The following is a 15,007-nucleotide window of genomic DNA, read 5'->3' as shown; positions in this document are numbered from 1 at the left end:
AGAATTTCAAAAGAAGTGGAGGAAGTAAATTAAAAGTCTCATGTTTTTAATAAATTGGGGCTAGGGTATGGACATGCTGGTCATGCTTCCTAGGCTTGCTGGGATGTGGTAGCAGTGAAAGAAGGTTCTTTTGGGGGAGCTACTGCCTCTGCTCTGGTAAGGAAGCCCCAGCTCCTGGGGACCCAATCTGGTCCCCCTACCTTGTTCCCTAGACCATACTCATGGACCCATCTGTGCCCTGCAACCTGGCTAACTGTCATATGCTCTGTAGGTTGTTTGTGCCACATTGCACCCCTGGGGGTCGGAGGGGGAATTGTCTTGATGTGAGAACCACCCTTTCGGCAATAGAGTTCAGGGTGTGGAAATTTTGGCTATACCGAAAAAGAGGGTATGAGAGGGGACACTGCATCCTGGGATGCTGGATGACTGCAACTTGGGTGGTTTATCTGTGGGGAGTAGCCACGTATTAATGGAACATCAGCTGGGTAATATGGATCAGAGATGCACTTGCCTTAGAGTGCCATAACTTTAAGCCACCTAAGGTTCATTTAAAACTCGTTTTGGGTGTTAGTGTCTGGATAGTCCAGTGGCCAAAAGCTCTAGGAGCCACCTAAAATTAATGTGTAACAAGGCCATTACTCTGTAAGGAAGTGAAACTTTTATGGTTATTTGGGATTATTCCCTTCATTTACTTAAAATATCATAGCCTGTTGTGAGCCTGAAGAGTGTACAGTGGTCCTTCCCTTGGTTTCAGGAATAAGCTGTGTCCTTCTATGGTTCTGTTATTGTGCCAGGTACCCTCTCTCCTTTCTCTTTTAAAATCCTGTAGCAATAATGGTTAAAGGCTCTGACCATCAACACATGCCACATTTTGGTAATCAATCAGGCATCCATACTTTGCCAAGTGAGGTACAGTGGCCAAGTTAATGAACAAAGAGCTGAATTCATAAATATCTGGTAGGGAAAAATGCTTGAAATGAGTATTCCCAAGAGAACCACCTAAGGCTGCAGTGAAAGCAGTAGTTCAGTCTTTTTAAACTGAGACATTAATTTCTAATCTCAACTTTTGCTCGAGACCAAAATTTGCTGCTCAGTTGACCTTCCTACCATTTGGAGAGGAGAAGAAATACAAAGATAGCATGGCTTGAGATTCCTTTGGATTCATTCATGCAGGTTCTGATTAGAGGTCTGCAATTTTAGACTCTAAGGTCTTAATAATACATTACATTGAAAAGCTGTGCTAATTAAATCTTTAATTTCAAGGCTTTTTCCTGTTATCCTTTTTCTTGAGTCTTGTATATTTTGAAGTGCTGACCAGTTGGGTTTTTTTCATGTGCTGCGGAAGATGAAGGACCCTGAAGTAGTCAAACAAGAAAAGAGGGGTCAGATTTGGTGTTGCACAAGAGTCTTTGCTATCATGTCCTAGCAGGCATAGTCTGCTTGGCAAATTGCCAGATTGAACTCCTGGACCTAATACATGAAGAGGTTCTATGGTTTGTAATGTCTGAAAGGACTTTCCTGACATAGTGTCCAATAAGCTTGTCTAGTAATGGGCCTCTATACACATACACTTGTCTGCTCTGACACCAGAGATCTGGCATGTTGGAGCAGATCTGATCAATCAAGTTAATCAACTAATCAAGTCTGCTCTGCACACGAGCTCACGCACCCAGCGCTGCAATGCATACATTTGTACAAATGGCAAAATGCGCATCAGAGCTCAGAAAATGGCAGTGGCGTGCTTTTGAACTAAAATGTATCAAAGCTGTTTTTGTTCAAAAGTGTGCTGCTGCCATTTTCAAAGAGCTAACATGCATTTTGCTGTTTATATAAATGCATGCACTGTAATGCCAAGTGCTTTTAAATGTGCCCAGTGCTGCCACACAGCCATGTGTACAAATGCCCTAGGTGCTTTCATCGGTTACATGACCACGTTTGAACCTTGGATCTGACAGGTCTGTAGTAGCCTTGTTGCCAATGAATCATGGGGGAAGAAATTTCAAGGGCCATTAAGTCCAGGAGTCAACAACTTACAAGCCTACAGACTGGCTGTGGTCTGTGGCAAGATTTAATCCTATGGTTTGCAGCATTTACTGGTGGGGGCAATTGACAGCATGCAGCAGTGGGGTGGTGGGGAAGAAAATAGGGGTGATGACCTGCTATAGTACCAAGCTGCTGTAACTTGGATGATCACTTTGATAAAAAGCTTTTGGAACCCTGATCTAGTCCATTACCATGTGCAAACTTTAAATTTATTTGTGAGTGGTGATGCACTTAAATTCTCAAATACAGCTAACTTATCTTGGCTGCAAGTTTAAAGATTCCCTGACTTAAAAAATACTTTGTTTCAGTTGCAGCCAGTTGGTTTTTTAATCAGTGTGGAATCTCCAGCACTAAACAAGTGAATGCTGAAGATATCCTCCAGTATAGTGTCACGTGCTTTTTCTGTTAATTTTTGCCTTAAAGAATCCTTATGTTGTTTTGTAGGCCAAGAATGAAAGTTGGCCGTCTGTACTAAACAGTTGATTATTTTAAATTTCCTTTTTCAAGGTACAGACAGGCAAGGTTCTTTGGGTAGGTGTGGTATCTTTTATTAGATCAACTGAGTAGTTGGGAATAAGTTCTTTGGAAGCTTTTGGGACAAATCGCCCTTCAGGCATGGGAAGTGAGTCTCTGCTGTTCTGAGACTCCAAGGAATGAAAGAAGCTAAAGTGTGACAGGATGTCACTGAGAATATACATGGATGGAAGTTAGAAAAACAAAAGGTAAAGCAGGGAAAGGGGTTGGAGAAAATGTGAGGGGGGGGTGGGGGAAGAGCCAAAGGTGAATAAAGGAGACTCTACAATAGTAGATTTTCAAGGTAGAAAAGAGGCTTTCTGTGAAAGTAAATAGCTGGAAATGAGGAAAACAAAGGTTAGAAAAGGAGGGGAAGCAGAAGGGAGGAAAAGAAAAGTGTAAGAGGTCTGGCAGGTACTTGGTGAATCAGATGTCAGGCAGGCTGTCATGAAATACTGTAGTAATTCTTAGCAGGTAACATTTTAAAGGAAACTTACTATTGGCTTTTTAAATTGTAAATAATTCAAGCTGTTAGTATGAAACTGCAAATAAGAAGGAGACTGCAGTACAATCAAACTATTGATTCTGGCTTTTACATATGTTCGTTGTAGAGGCTAATATGTCAAATTGACTCCATACTATGACACTTTAACACATTATGAAAATAATTAACTGAAATGTAGCCAGGTTTTTAAAAAGCAATTTTCCTTGGCTCCAAATATTTCATAATCTTGTATGGCTTGGTAAATTGTATGCTGGAGTTTCTCACTTGGCTGAACGTGAGCGTCTTTTGGTAACTTTAATTTATAAACAGTTTTTAAATTAATCCTTTAATATTGTTTTTTTTAAATCTTAAGCAAGGACATTCAAATTATAGGCTGATCTCCAGACTGAAAGTTGCAGCAGCAAGATTGAATAGTGCAGTCTTTCCCACCAAGTTTCCAAACTTTCTTTTGTTTGGCTCTAGGGCAGTGTCTCAACCTTTTTAGATATATGGGGTACCCCTCCATAACTTTTCTGAACTTAGCAATGCCTCGTTTTTCCAGTCTTAAAAAAAAAAAAAAAAAGTACATGAACAACTAATATAATGGCTGAGACACGCTTGCATGTACCACCTCTTCACCTCTTTATTTCCTGCATCCATTTGGATTGGAAGTGAATACTTATACTCCCATGAGACGCAACTTGCATAGGAGCCTAGTTGCTTTGAGCTGGCCTCCTCATCTGTGATGCACAAGATTTAGCTTCTAAAAGCAGCTCAAAGAAGTGCTTGTGTGAGAGCTGAGATATGGGAAGTGAGGGCTGCCTTCAAGCTGTCATGTTCATGGACCCTTACAGAGAAAAGAGCTTTTCCTTCTGTGTCTCAGCTTTGTGGACTGATGTAAAAGTATAGGTTGTTTGTACCAAAGAAATTTTCTGTTTCAGTTCTGATGGGAATAATTCTTCTTGTCACTTAAGGGAACCAGATATGGGCAAAACACTGGCACTGGGGCAGAAGTGCCGTCTTTCTGCATATGCTGATCTGTTCCAGTAGACTGCTTGGTACTTGTTGCTTCCAAGTAGTCAAGTAGGGAGTTAAGTTCTGAGCACTTTCCACTTTGTCCTTTATTAGGGAACCCTAGAAGCTATTCTTAGAAACAGTTCCTAGCTAAGAGGTTTCAGATGTCTTGCCATGAAGACTTTGAGTTTAGGAGTCTTTGATATTGTCAAAAGATTCTTGTATGTTCTTTATCTAAGACATCTTGAAGGAACTTTTGTCCCTGATAGGGGTGTAAATATTGTTTAAAAAAGTATCCACTTAACCTTCTCTAATTGTATCAGTTAAATGGTTAATCAATAGAACATGCTTAGTTTAGTGATCTCTGCCAGGAATTGCCCAAATTCTTTGTCTTCTGAGCCCAGGCTCCCCTTGCACTAGCAAGAAGCAAGCTCCAATGGCTGGGAGCCCCCCCAGCTGAGAGGCTCCCAGTTATGGGGGCATCTCATGCACCCCCACAGCTGGGAGATGCAGCTGCTGCCATCTCCCAGCCATGGAACCCCCTTGTGGCTGGGAGTGGCACCATCTACAGTCTTCCAGCCCCAAAGGTGCATGGCGTATCCCCAGGGCTGGGAGATAGCAGTGACTAGTGTCCCACAGCACCTGCTGCCAGGACCCTGTCTGCAGCTGCGGATCACTGGGTCACCAGCACCTTGGCGCGTTGCTGAGACCCAGAATTGGTTGCTGCTGGGTCTGAGTCCCCTCAGCTACAGGACTCCCAGCCCCAGGCGGGCATGTTGCTCCCCTGAGCTGACCAGGCTGCCAGCCAGACAGGGCTCTCAGCTGCAGCAGAGATCTTGCTACACTTGCAAATTATAGTGGTTGCTTTCCATCTTTAAAGTTAGTGCACATTTTCAAGATCTAACTTTATAGTTGGTTGGACCTTTTTATGGCATGATAGCTACTTTCCATGTGTCACTGGTCTCCGTTAATTGCTCAACTAACCATTTAATTGCACAATACCTGTAATAGGTACAGGGAGCCTCCGTTACTTTATTATGTTGACTAATTTTTTTTTTAAGCTAGTGTTCGTTCGTTCGTTCGTTCGTTCGTTCGTTCGTTCGTTCGTTCGTTCGTTCGTTCGTTCTCATTGAGTAAGGTAAATTATCCATTACCAAGGCTAGTAAAGGCACTGGAGTAGCTTACCTGAAAAATTTAACTGTAAAGAATTTTATTCTCACATCTCTAATGCAAAGGCCTTTTTACCTTCTTGCATTTGTGTATGGAGAAGCACCCTGAGGAATGACACTTACCTTAAATGATATTTTAGTGTCACTTTTTTCAGGTCAAAGGAACTTTCTCCTCATAATAATTATGACCTTTTTTTGGTTTGAATAGGATATATTCTAGATTAGGGCTGTGCAACTAGTGACATGTTAGTCGCATGCAGCCTGTTAAGGGTTAATGTGGTCCCAGGCTCTCACCTGTCACTGCTCATTGCTCTATCTGCATCAGCAGCTGGAGTCTCCAGCTTCTGCTTCTTGCTTTTGCCAGGGATGGGACTATATGGAAAGCAAAAAGTAAGTTCAGCTGCATCCAGGGGCATCGAAGTCATGTGCTGAGGAGGAAGGGTTTTATGCCTCTGCATAGTGTAGCAGTGGAGAGGATACCCACACAGGTGAATTATGCTGCAGTAATTTTGGGCAGCATTTTTGCAAAATGCCTGATATAGATAGCCTCCTTGGCTTAAAAGTTGGACAGTTCTGTTCTAGATAGCGCACATCACACTTAAAAGATTCCTAGAAACATTTTTCTACTTTCTTCATCCCCAAAAAGCTTGTTCTATATCATGTGGCACAGTTTTTCTGTAGAAGTGCTATAATGGTTAATGAAACTAGATGAAACGTTTCTTAATTTTAATTTGTACAGTTCAGTATTATGTATAATTTAATTTCTCACTATCAAATGTATTTACACTTAGGTTCAGGCAAAGAAGGAAGAACCTTTGCCACCAGCACTTAGCCAAACCATTCCATCGTTTTATTTTCCTCGGGGACTTCCAAAAGAAAAAGTGAATATAGATGCTGTAATTGCTAAAATAGAGAGGACTTTCTCTCAGTTTCCAAATGAGAGAGCAACTTTAGAAGACATGGGCAAAGTTGCAAAGGTGAGGATTTACTGTGTGTCTGCATTTTGTATGGTGACTCTATGGAAAGGATAGGTATATTCTAAGTTTTCCTATGTTAAGTGTTCTGTGATCTTAATAAAATTGAAATAAGGCTATGCTAATACATTCATATAGATCTGTTTCATAGCCTATTGAAGTCAATGGGTGTCTTCATCTTCCATTAACTTTTTGGGTAAGGCTCAACCAAATCAGCATTGTAGAAAACTAAAACTGAAAAAATGAGCTATAAAGCTTAGTTCTTGAGCTGCCAAAGTCTGTATTGACTGTTCCATACAGTACCATAAATATCAGAAGAATCATTGCATCTCAATACCCAGTTTTGTCTCATGCCTTGATAGTGTCAGTTGTGGTACTACTAAAAATATTTTAAGCAAGTTTATTGCTTAATTATTTGGCTTGGTTATACAGTGTAGGTTTAAAAATTTAATGCACTGTATGGAAGTGCCACAATAAAAAGTTACTCTTTGTTAAAGCACAAAGTCATTTTTTCCAACTATGTTAGATGAGGAAGGAAGTCAGAATTGGATTTATTAAGCACTGAAATCCATAATTCACTTCTCTTTACAATAAAGTATAACACTTACTGAAGGACTATAGCACACCACTTCTCCAGAGTACCATAATACAGAGATTTTAAGACCTGAGAAATGACTTTTGCCTTCTGTATAATATTAATGGCAGACTCATTTAATTTGTTTCTTAATTTTTAGTGTAAATGGTAAATGTCAAAGGAGTTCATTCAGTATACAATTTCATGATCAAGGAATAAGACTAGAACAAACCTGCAGACTGTAATTGCTTTACAATTAATATTCAGTATATGGAAATATACTGTTTCACTGGAGAAGAAAAATTTCCCAAAAGTGTTTATAAATAAATAAATAAATTATGGGGAAGGGGAGGTTTGTCAGCTTCTTTCTTTTTGCCATGAAAACATACCGTGTAACCAGGTAGGTTAACAAGTAAGGGCCAGATACAGTGAAAGACTTTGTGTTTTAGGTGCCTGGCCCCTAACATGGTATCTAATACCCTGTATGTGTAACTCTCCACATGCATAGTATGTGGAGTTTGTGCTTCTCTGAGGAGTCTGCCAAAAAGCCTGATCATGGAACTCTCTACAGAAAGACAACAGGAAGCAGATGTGTCCAAAATCCTATACAGTGAAAGCACACTTGTTCAGGAGAAACCATTTCTACGCCCTCAACACCTAGCCCCTGATATTCCCTTTTGTGGGGGCAAGCATCTATGTCCATATCCACAACAAAACAGGGTTTTCTGTCATCCTGTAAATATGGCTCTTGGAAGTGATGGGTAGTACATAGATGTGGGAACTAAGTGGTTTGTCCATTTGCCCAGGAAACAGGAGAGCTATGTTCAGTGCCCTTCTCAGTCAATTTTCTACCTCCCATGAGAAGACCCAGACCATTAGATTACAGAGGAGGTATAACCACTCTCTACCTCTTGCTGCAGACACAGTTAACTTGTGTGGCAAGGATTGTAATGTGGAGCTAGGAAGTCAGAGCCTGACTCTGCAGCTTACCCAGGAAGAGGGAGCAAGTGTTGATTCAAGCATATAACTATTTAAGGCTAGAGTTAGTTTAGATGTGCACAAAATCAGAGTTTGGATGCCCTGGTTACTGAAGTAAAGCCAGGAAGACACTGAATAAGTTCAAGCATCCAGCCTTAAATAGCTGCTAAGCAGGGTGTTTGGAGCTGCAGCTTTGAACTTGGGCACACAAGATGCCTATACACATGCAGCAAGGCTGCTCTGTCGCACTGTAATTACCATTAATTGAGTCTCGTGGAGCACAGTAAACCAACAGACTCTAACATCATGTGGATCAGCATCCCCATGCTGAAAAATGGTGGCGGGGTGCTTTAACTAAAGTTCATTCAGTGTCTTCCTGCTTTACTGAAGCTTGTTTGAGCTTTTGTTAAAGTGCCTCCACTGCCATTTTTCAGCATGGGGGCACTAAAGCACGGGATGCTCTGAGCACTTTAATCAGAGCGGCTCTTGAAACAGCTCTAATTAAAGCATCCGCTCCCAGAGCATATGTATAAATGCCCACAGATTTTACCCAAGGCCTTTTTTAGATCTATCCCTAACAGTATTGTTCCAGTTGAAGTTTACTGTACTAGATAAAGCTGGGCAATAAACTTAATCTTCCAAAAGTTTCCAGAAAAATTGGATCGATACAGGCTGAACCCTGTCACTGTATGTAGTAGAGAGCTGCAGGCAGATCCTGTTCCACCTGTTGGGCGTCTAAGTTGATTTAGGTGCTGAAGCATGGTTCTGTTCCATCCTGTTTAAGGCACTGACAATTCGTTAATACATGTACTGTTGTAACAGTCATTTAACCCTTAAGACTGAGTCACAAAAACAGTATGAAGGAAAAGGACCCTTCTGTATTTCCATTATTTTTTTTCATATAACCCACACCTTTTCCCCAAAACCAGATGGAGAAAACTAAGGTGTGCATTATATGTGAGGGGTCCAAAAATTTGGCAGGCAGGAGAAGGGGTGGCAGCATTAATTACTCTGCTTCCAGGAGTCCTGGCAACTAACCCTGCCTCTTCTCGCTCCCTCTCACCCTCGGTTGCTAAATCTCTGGACCCATAGGGAAGCCCCTTGCTTAACCACTTGCTGAGTTGGGCTGGCATGTGAGATTGGCCCAGGGCCAGACCTAGCATACTGGCTCTGGAGTCGCATGCTGAGTTGGACCCAGCACTAGCTCCAGGGAAATGTACTGGGTCACATACAATTCTGGAGCAAGCAGTGGCACAGCTGGGTCAGAATTGGTCTTGTGGTTCTGGCCCCAGTGCTGGTATGGTATCTAAGCCACTTACATGTCCAACAAGTAGATTAGAATCTGGCTCCTGCTGTCCCAGGATATTGGCATAGGGCTAGATGTAAGAAAGCAGGAGTTAAGCATCTAAATACCTTAAGTGCCTTAACTCTCATAATGTCAGTGGGAGTTCAGACACACAAATACCTTTTGGATCTGGCAGTTAGTCATATGCTAGCAGTATGTTATTCATAATCTTTTTTAATGAGGGAGTAACCCTTAGATAAGTAGTCATTTAACTGACTTGCTGTATTGTCTTGTGCTTTATTTTCAGGCATGTGAATGCCCATTTTACTGGAAAGGTCCCTTGTTTTATTGTGCTGGAGGTGAACGCACAGGACATGTGTCGGTTCATAAATTTGTTGCGATGTGGCGAAAGTAAGTAGGTTGCTTTTTCAGAGGTGCTGTATTTCTTAAATTTAACTGATGACATTTTTAAGCTCTGAATGAGATCCAGGCTAGAGAGGGGGAGGGAGGAAAAAACTTTTTCCACAAATTCTCTCTGCTTCAACTGACAGAATGGAAAAGGCTAGCTAAATACAGAGCAGAGTGGATGAGGGTTGTTAGAGCATCTAAGGTGCTCCAACTGTCACAACTGCCTTGGGACTGACTTGACAATCACTGAGAGTAAATTTTTAACAAGTTCTACATGAACAGTGAATAAAATCTTGGTATTTGCTGTGGTAGACAATGCAGTGTGGTAAGTGACAAGTTCCTAATGCTCCAAGTGTAAGTCTTGAGGCGGGGGAGTGGTGAAATGTGGATCAAAGTTGCAAACATAAGTCAACAGTTTTGGCAGGACACTTTCTAGTCTCTCCTCTGGATCCCAAAGAAAGAGCTGTGGTCTTCATTTTAAAACTTATGCCCTCACGTTTACTCCTCTGCTCAAATTGAGTACAACACTGCTTTATGTTAACACTTGCACTGTTTAGTATGAGAGATGGAAAATAGGATTGACCAGTGCAATACCTAGAAATGTGAAAACGCTGAAAGGTAGAGCAAAATTTCTAAAACTCTGCCTTTGCATTATTGTGGTTTTGTAGAGTGATCACATTTATAAGGATATTGAATTTAAATTTTTCAGTTTACAGCTGCTCTACATGCTTTAAATAGTCATGTCCACCTTTGTTGGTGAATAGGTATACATTTTTATTTTCACATTTCAGAATACTACAGACTTGTCATGATGATGCTTCAAAATTTGTTCATCTTCTAATGAACCCTGGATGCAGCTACTTGGTGCAAGAAGACTTCATTCCATTTTTACAAGTAAATTGCAACTGAAACTAATCATGACCCTCCTCCCCACCCTTTTGAAGTTACTTTATGCATGCTCTTTACTAAAACTTACTGGTGATGTTTAGTGTGGCACACTGGTATTTAGGTGACCTAGAGATTCTAGTTTGTTACAGTTTACTCTTATAGACAAATACTTATCACATTGTATCTAGGCAGGAAATTAAGAGCTGTATATCCTACTGTAGATGTTTGACACAGACCAGCAGATGGACCAGAATTTAATTAAGATTAAGAATGAGAGTTCAGGTGACGTAGTCATGTTAAGGATGTTCTTTTGAGATTTGTGAACTGCAAAAGAGAAGTGCCAGTTGAATATTGTGAACTATTACGAATCTTAAAACTGTGCTGCTGAATGAATAACCTGGCTTATTGAAGCAGTTACCTGTAGCAGATTACAAGAGAGAGAGCTTCTAGCTTTTCAGCAGTATTGTATACATCTTGCAGCCTACACTAGGAGAATAACCTGTTGCTGCTGACAACATCAACAGCAACATATAATGTGCACATTTATTTCCCATGTGTTTGACATCCTCTGCCTGTTTTAAGAATTAGAGAATTTTATGCTAAATGGCTTCGGGAAAAAATGAGCAGAGGTAGTTAGCAGTCTACCCTACGTTCTACTTGACGAAAAATGCCACTGTGGGATCATTGCCCAAGGCATTCTAAAATTGAAGTTTTATTTCACAATGTAGCCTTGCCAAGCAATGAAATTTGGGGTGATTTCCATCAAGATGTTGGATGCAATATTCTGCATTAATAATTCTGTACCACTTGGTCAAATGAGTATAAATGGACACTTCATTTTCTCATCATTATAGGATGTGGTGAATAGTCATCCTGGCCTATCATTTTTAAAAGAAGCATCTGAATTTCATTCTCGGTACATTACTACAGTAAGTGCTTAATGACTTTTTTTATCATTAATTTTGTTCACTAGTGAAATGTCAAATTGACCGTCTCTTTAGTGAAAAGGATGTTTTAGGGACATCTAGGCCCAAATAATATCTTAATTCCATTAGCTGTCCCCAACAGATTTTTTTCACAGTTTTAATTTACTTTAGTCCTCTGACTGAGATTCTAAACTACATACTTTTGTTGAATTCATAACACTAGTCTATGGACCAAAGAACAAGTACAGCTGTCCATATGTTTTCTGGTTTTCAGTGAGCTAAACATTTAACTATTACACATTTCTAAAGAGGTCCTGCTCTAATTTTTTATTAAAAATAATACGTAATTAGTAGGGCTGGCAAATTATTAAAAATGTAATTGCGATTAAAAAATTAGTCACTATTTTAATTGCACGGCTGAAAACTCAAAACTATGCAAGTGTGCAGGTATTTTGTATGCTTGAGGAGGGGGAACTTGTGAAGGTGTTGGGGGAAGGGGGAGGTTTGGAGCCCAGAGAAGGGGATTCCCTGCAGGGGGTCTGGAGCCTGGAGAAGGGGGACTCCCATACTCCTTGGCAGGCTGCCCTATCTCAGCGGAGTCTTCACAAAGCTGGCCCAGGATGAGCCCCCCCCCCCCCGAGCATGGCCCCAGGGGCAGTGGGTCCACCCTGCACTCATCTCAGCAGTGGCAGCCACAAGCAGCTCAGGCTGAGGGCAGCTGCCCAGGCCTGAACTTTACCACTTACTTGCTCAGCGGGTCCGGTTGCTCCATGCAGTTCCCAGCATGATGCGTGCAGCAGGAAGGTGGCAGTGGGCCTCACCCACTCACAAATCCCCATACAACCTCCATCCAGGGCTCTGAGCAGCCAGGCTGGCAGTGCTGGCTGTTCTAGAATCAGTGGACTGGAAGGGGCCTAGAAGACCATCAAGTCTAGTCCCCTGCCATAGGCAGGAGGTTAATGAGCTCAAATTAGCTCAACGAGATGCTATCCAGCCTTCTCTTGAGCTCCTCCAAGGATGGTGATTGCACCACCTCTGCCGGGAGTGTGTTCCAGGTTTTGGTTACCCTTATGGAAAATAAATTCTTTCTTATCTGCACTCTAAATCTTCCCTCTATTGGTATGTGACCATTGGTCCTCGTCTTCTCAAGGGGTGCCTTCCTGAAGAGTTGCTTCCCCAGTTGTTTGAGGAAGGTGGCTCTGGGTCATGGTAAGGCTGTCTGGCACCCTTAGACCCCATGGCTCGGGGCAGATTGGGACCGCCTGGGAGGTTTGGCACAAGCTTCCTGGGCCTGCAGGCCCCTGCACATCCCTGGTCCAAGCCCTTGCAACAGCAGCCCATAGTGGGGGCGAGATTCCTGTAGAACCACCTCCTGCAGCCCCCACCCCACAAAGCCCCCACCCCCGCCCAGCACCAATGGAGCCCAAGCTGCACCCAGCACCACAACTGCCAAGCCAGGCAGAGCCACCACTTTTTTTTTTTCCCTGTGCTGCTTGGGCTCCCAGCAGCTCTGTGGGTCCCAACGAGAGCCCAGGCAACATGGGGAAGAGTGACTGCTCTGCCCAGCCCAGCTGCAGCATTAGGCACAGCTTGGCACAGTTTGGGCTCCATCGGCCCTGGGCTGAGGCTGGGCATGCAGGGTAGCATGGTGCACGGGCTGCAGGAGGTGGCTCCGTGGGAATTTCCCCCCCCAACTCCCGGCAGTGGCTGCCTTTTGCAGGGGGGTGGGGCCACTGTTGCAGCCATCGCTACCTGAGGGTCCAGACTGGAGATCTTCAGGGACTTGCTCACTCCAGAGCTCCCTGGTGGTCCCAACCTGGCCCAAGGGTGCCAGGCAGCCCCGCTGTGTCCCAGCGCTGCCTTCCTTGAACTGTCGGCACTGCCAGCCCAGCTGCTCGGGGCCTTGGAGGGGAGTTGTGTGTGGATGGGTACTTGTGCTCCCCTGACCCTTCCTGCTGCAACCATCTGAAGCCTACTCCTGGGCTGCCCTGTGGCTCCTCTGCCCTGCTGGGTGGCCTGGAGGGAGTAGTGATGGTGGCAGAAAGGAGCTGCAGGGCAGCCCGGGCCCAGGCTCCAAAACAATGTGCACGATTAACACGTTAAAAAAATGTAACAGATTAATTGGTTCTTGAGTTAATTGTGCATGTTAGCACTGATTTATTGACAGTGTAGTAATTAGTTGACCTTCCCTTTTAAATTAGCATTGTATAATATGATTCTGGGTGGAGATTGTATAAGAAATTTCTTATACAGCTTTAATGATCGTGTTAACTTTGCTAGGTGGAAACTGAATTTAGGGAGTTTTTACTGGGTTTTAATACCAACTTTTTATTTTAGGTAACTTTAAAATCTGATTCCTGGTCTGCTTCCAGATGCATCTTAGCAGTACCACACCACACTCAGTTCCGTCTGCTACGTAGAAGTCTAAAATACTTGCTCTCAGTCTATAGGCAGCACCTGGTACATAAACTTCAGACATCATATGTGGCTAATCTGTATAAACAATGTTCTTGTATGAAGACAAAGGAATCCATGTAGGTAGCTTACATAGGGATTGTACATGGAATCTCTAGAATTTCCAGGAAGTAATAAGCATTTTGCACACAACATCTTTTTCTCTCTACAAACGATACCAAAAAAAGGTTATGCATCAGCCAGCCATTAATGCCAGGAGTATAATAAACAAAACAAGCCTCAATTAGTTGCACTCTGCTCTAGTTTATTTTAAAAATCCAGTTTTCAAGACTGTTCCAGTTGTCTCCTAACAAACATTTAATTTTGTTTTTATTTTTAGACGAGTTAGATGTGTAACAGATGAGGTAATGACATGCAAATAGATTAAGTTGCAAAGCTAAAGCAAAACCTTTTGAAAAAAAATTTTGCTTTGTAGTTTAAGCCAAACCTGGGCTTTCCCCGCATTCACAATTAAAGCTGAACTAATTAAATTTCAGAAGCAAGCTAGTCTATTCCCCTTACTAGGCTTATCAAAACAGTTGTTTTTGGTCAAAGCATGAGCTGCAGAATTTGCTGTGTGATGCAGATTAAGCTATTTTAAAATTTTAATGTAAAAGATATTTAACTCAACATCTTTTCGCCAGAGCAGATTTGATTTAAAATGAACGGGAGAACATGAATAACTTTACTTTTATTTTACATCTGGACTTCAGTCATTTTTCTAAAAGATTGATTCTTATTGTTTAATAATCACTAAGCTTTCTTGATTTGCAACTAGATATAACTACTGTACTAAGCTTGGCATTTTACTCATTAAATTAGCTGCATAGTCTAACAAACTTTTTCAGGGTTTTACTCCTATTAGTTTTGATGCACATCAAGCTACTCTTTGGATAGAAACAATTCAGCTAGTCAAGAAAACTAGCATGCTAAAATTCAAGGTCAGCGTAGTAGAACAGAGGTACACTTATCAAAATATGTTCTGTATCAGAAATCAATTTGGCTTAAACAAAATCCCCTTCAGTTATATTTTGGTCCTAATGTCTTTTCATGTCCTAATCACACTCTTGCTCTCTTTCTTCCCCCTCCTCCCCCATCCCATCTCCCCTTAGTTTGCACTTGCAGAATGGAAAAATCAACTTTTTTCCTTTTTCTCTTAACTCCCAATTGGTCTTATTTTGAATGATGATACTGATGCTGAAGTGGATTAAGTAATATAAAGGAAGAAATATATTCTTTTTGTACTAGCAGAAGAGGTGATAACTGCCAAAAGCTGGTTTATCATTCTCGTTACATA

General features: G+C 41.9%; 1 protein-coding gene across 5 annotated transcripts in view; it reads left to right on the top strand.

The window, feature by feature from the left end:
* The window catches only part of PPP2R3B (protein phosphatase 2 regulatory subunit B''beta), a 116,685-nt gene that overhangs the window by 67,952 nt on the left and 33,726 nt on the right, over window positions 1-15,007 (top strand). For 4 of the 5 annotated variants that reach the window (XM_019524170.1, XM_019524169.1, XM_019524171.1 and 1 more), the window contains 5 exons: window positions 6,015-6,200; window positions 9,342-9,445; window positions 10,234-10,336; window positions 11,185-11,259; window positions 13,594-13,716. In XM_019524170.1, coding sequence (XP_019379715.1) covers window positions 6,015-6,200; window positions 9,342-9,445; window positions 10,234-10,336; window positions 11,185-11,259; window positions 13,594-13,716 — 591 coding nt within the window. The remainder of the gene's footprint in view (window positions 1-6,014; window positions 6,201-9,341; window positions 9,446-10,233; window positions 10,337-11,184; window positions 11,260-13,593; window positions 13,717-15,007) is intronic. The other variant, XM_019524172.1, reaches the window with a different exon arrangement.

This window comes from Gavialis gangeticus, unplaced genomic scaffold (genome assembly GCF_001723915.1).
Source record: "Gavialis gangeticus isolate Ggan-Ray unplaced genomic scaffold, GavGan_comp1, whole genome shotgun sequence".
Lineage (NCBI taxonomy): Eukaryota > Metazoa > Chordata > Crocodylia > Gavialidae > Gavialis > Gavialis gangeticus.
Note: the sequence above shows the minus strand (reverse complement) of the source record. Positions and strands in the feature narration are given on the sequence as shown.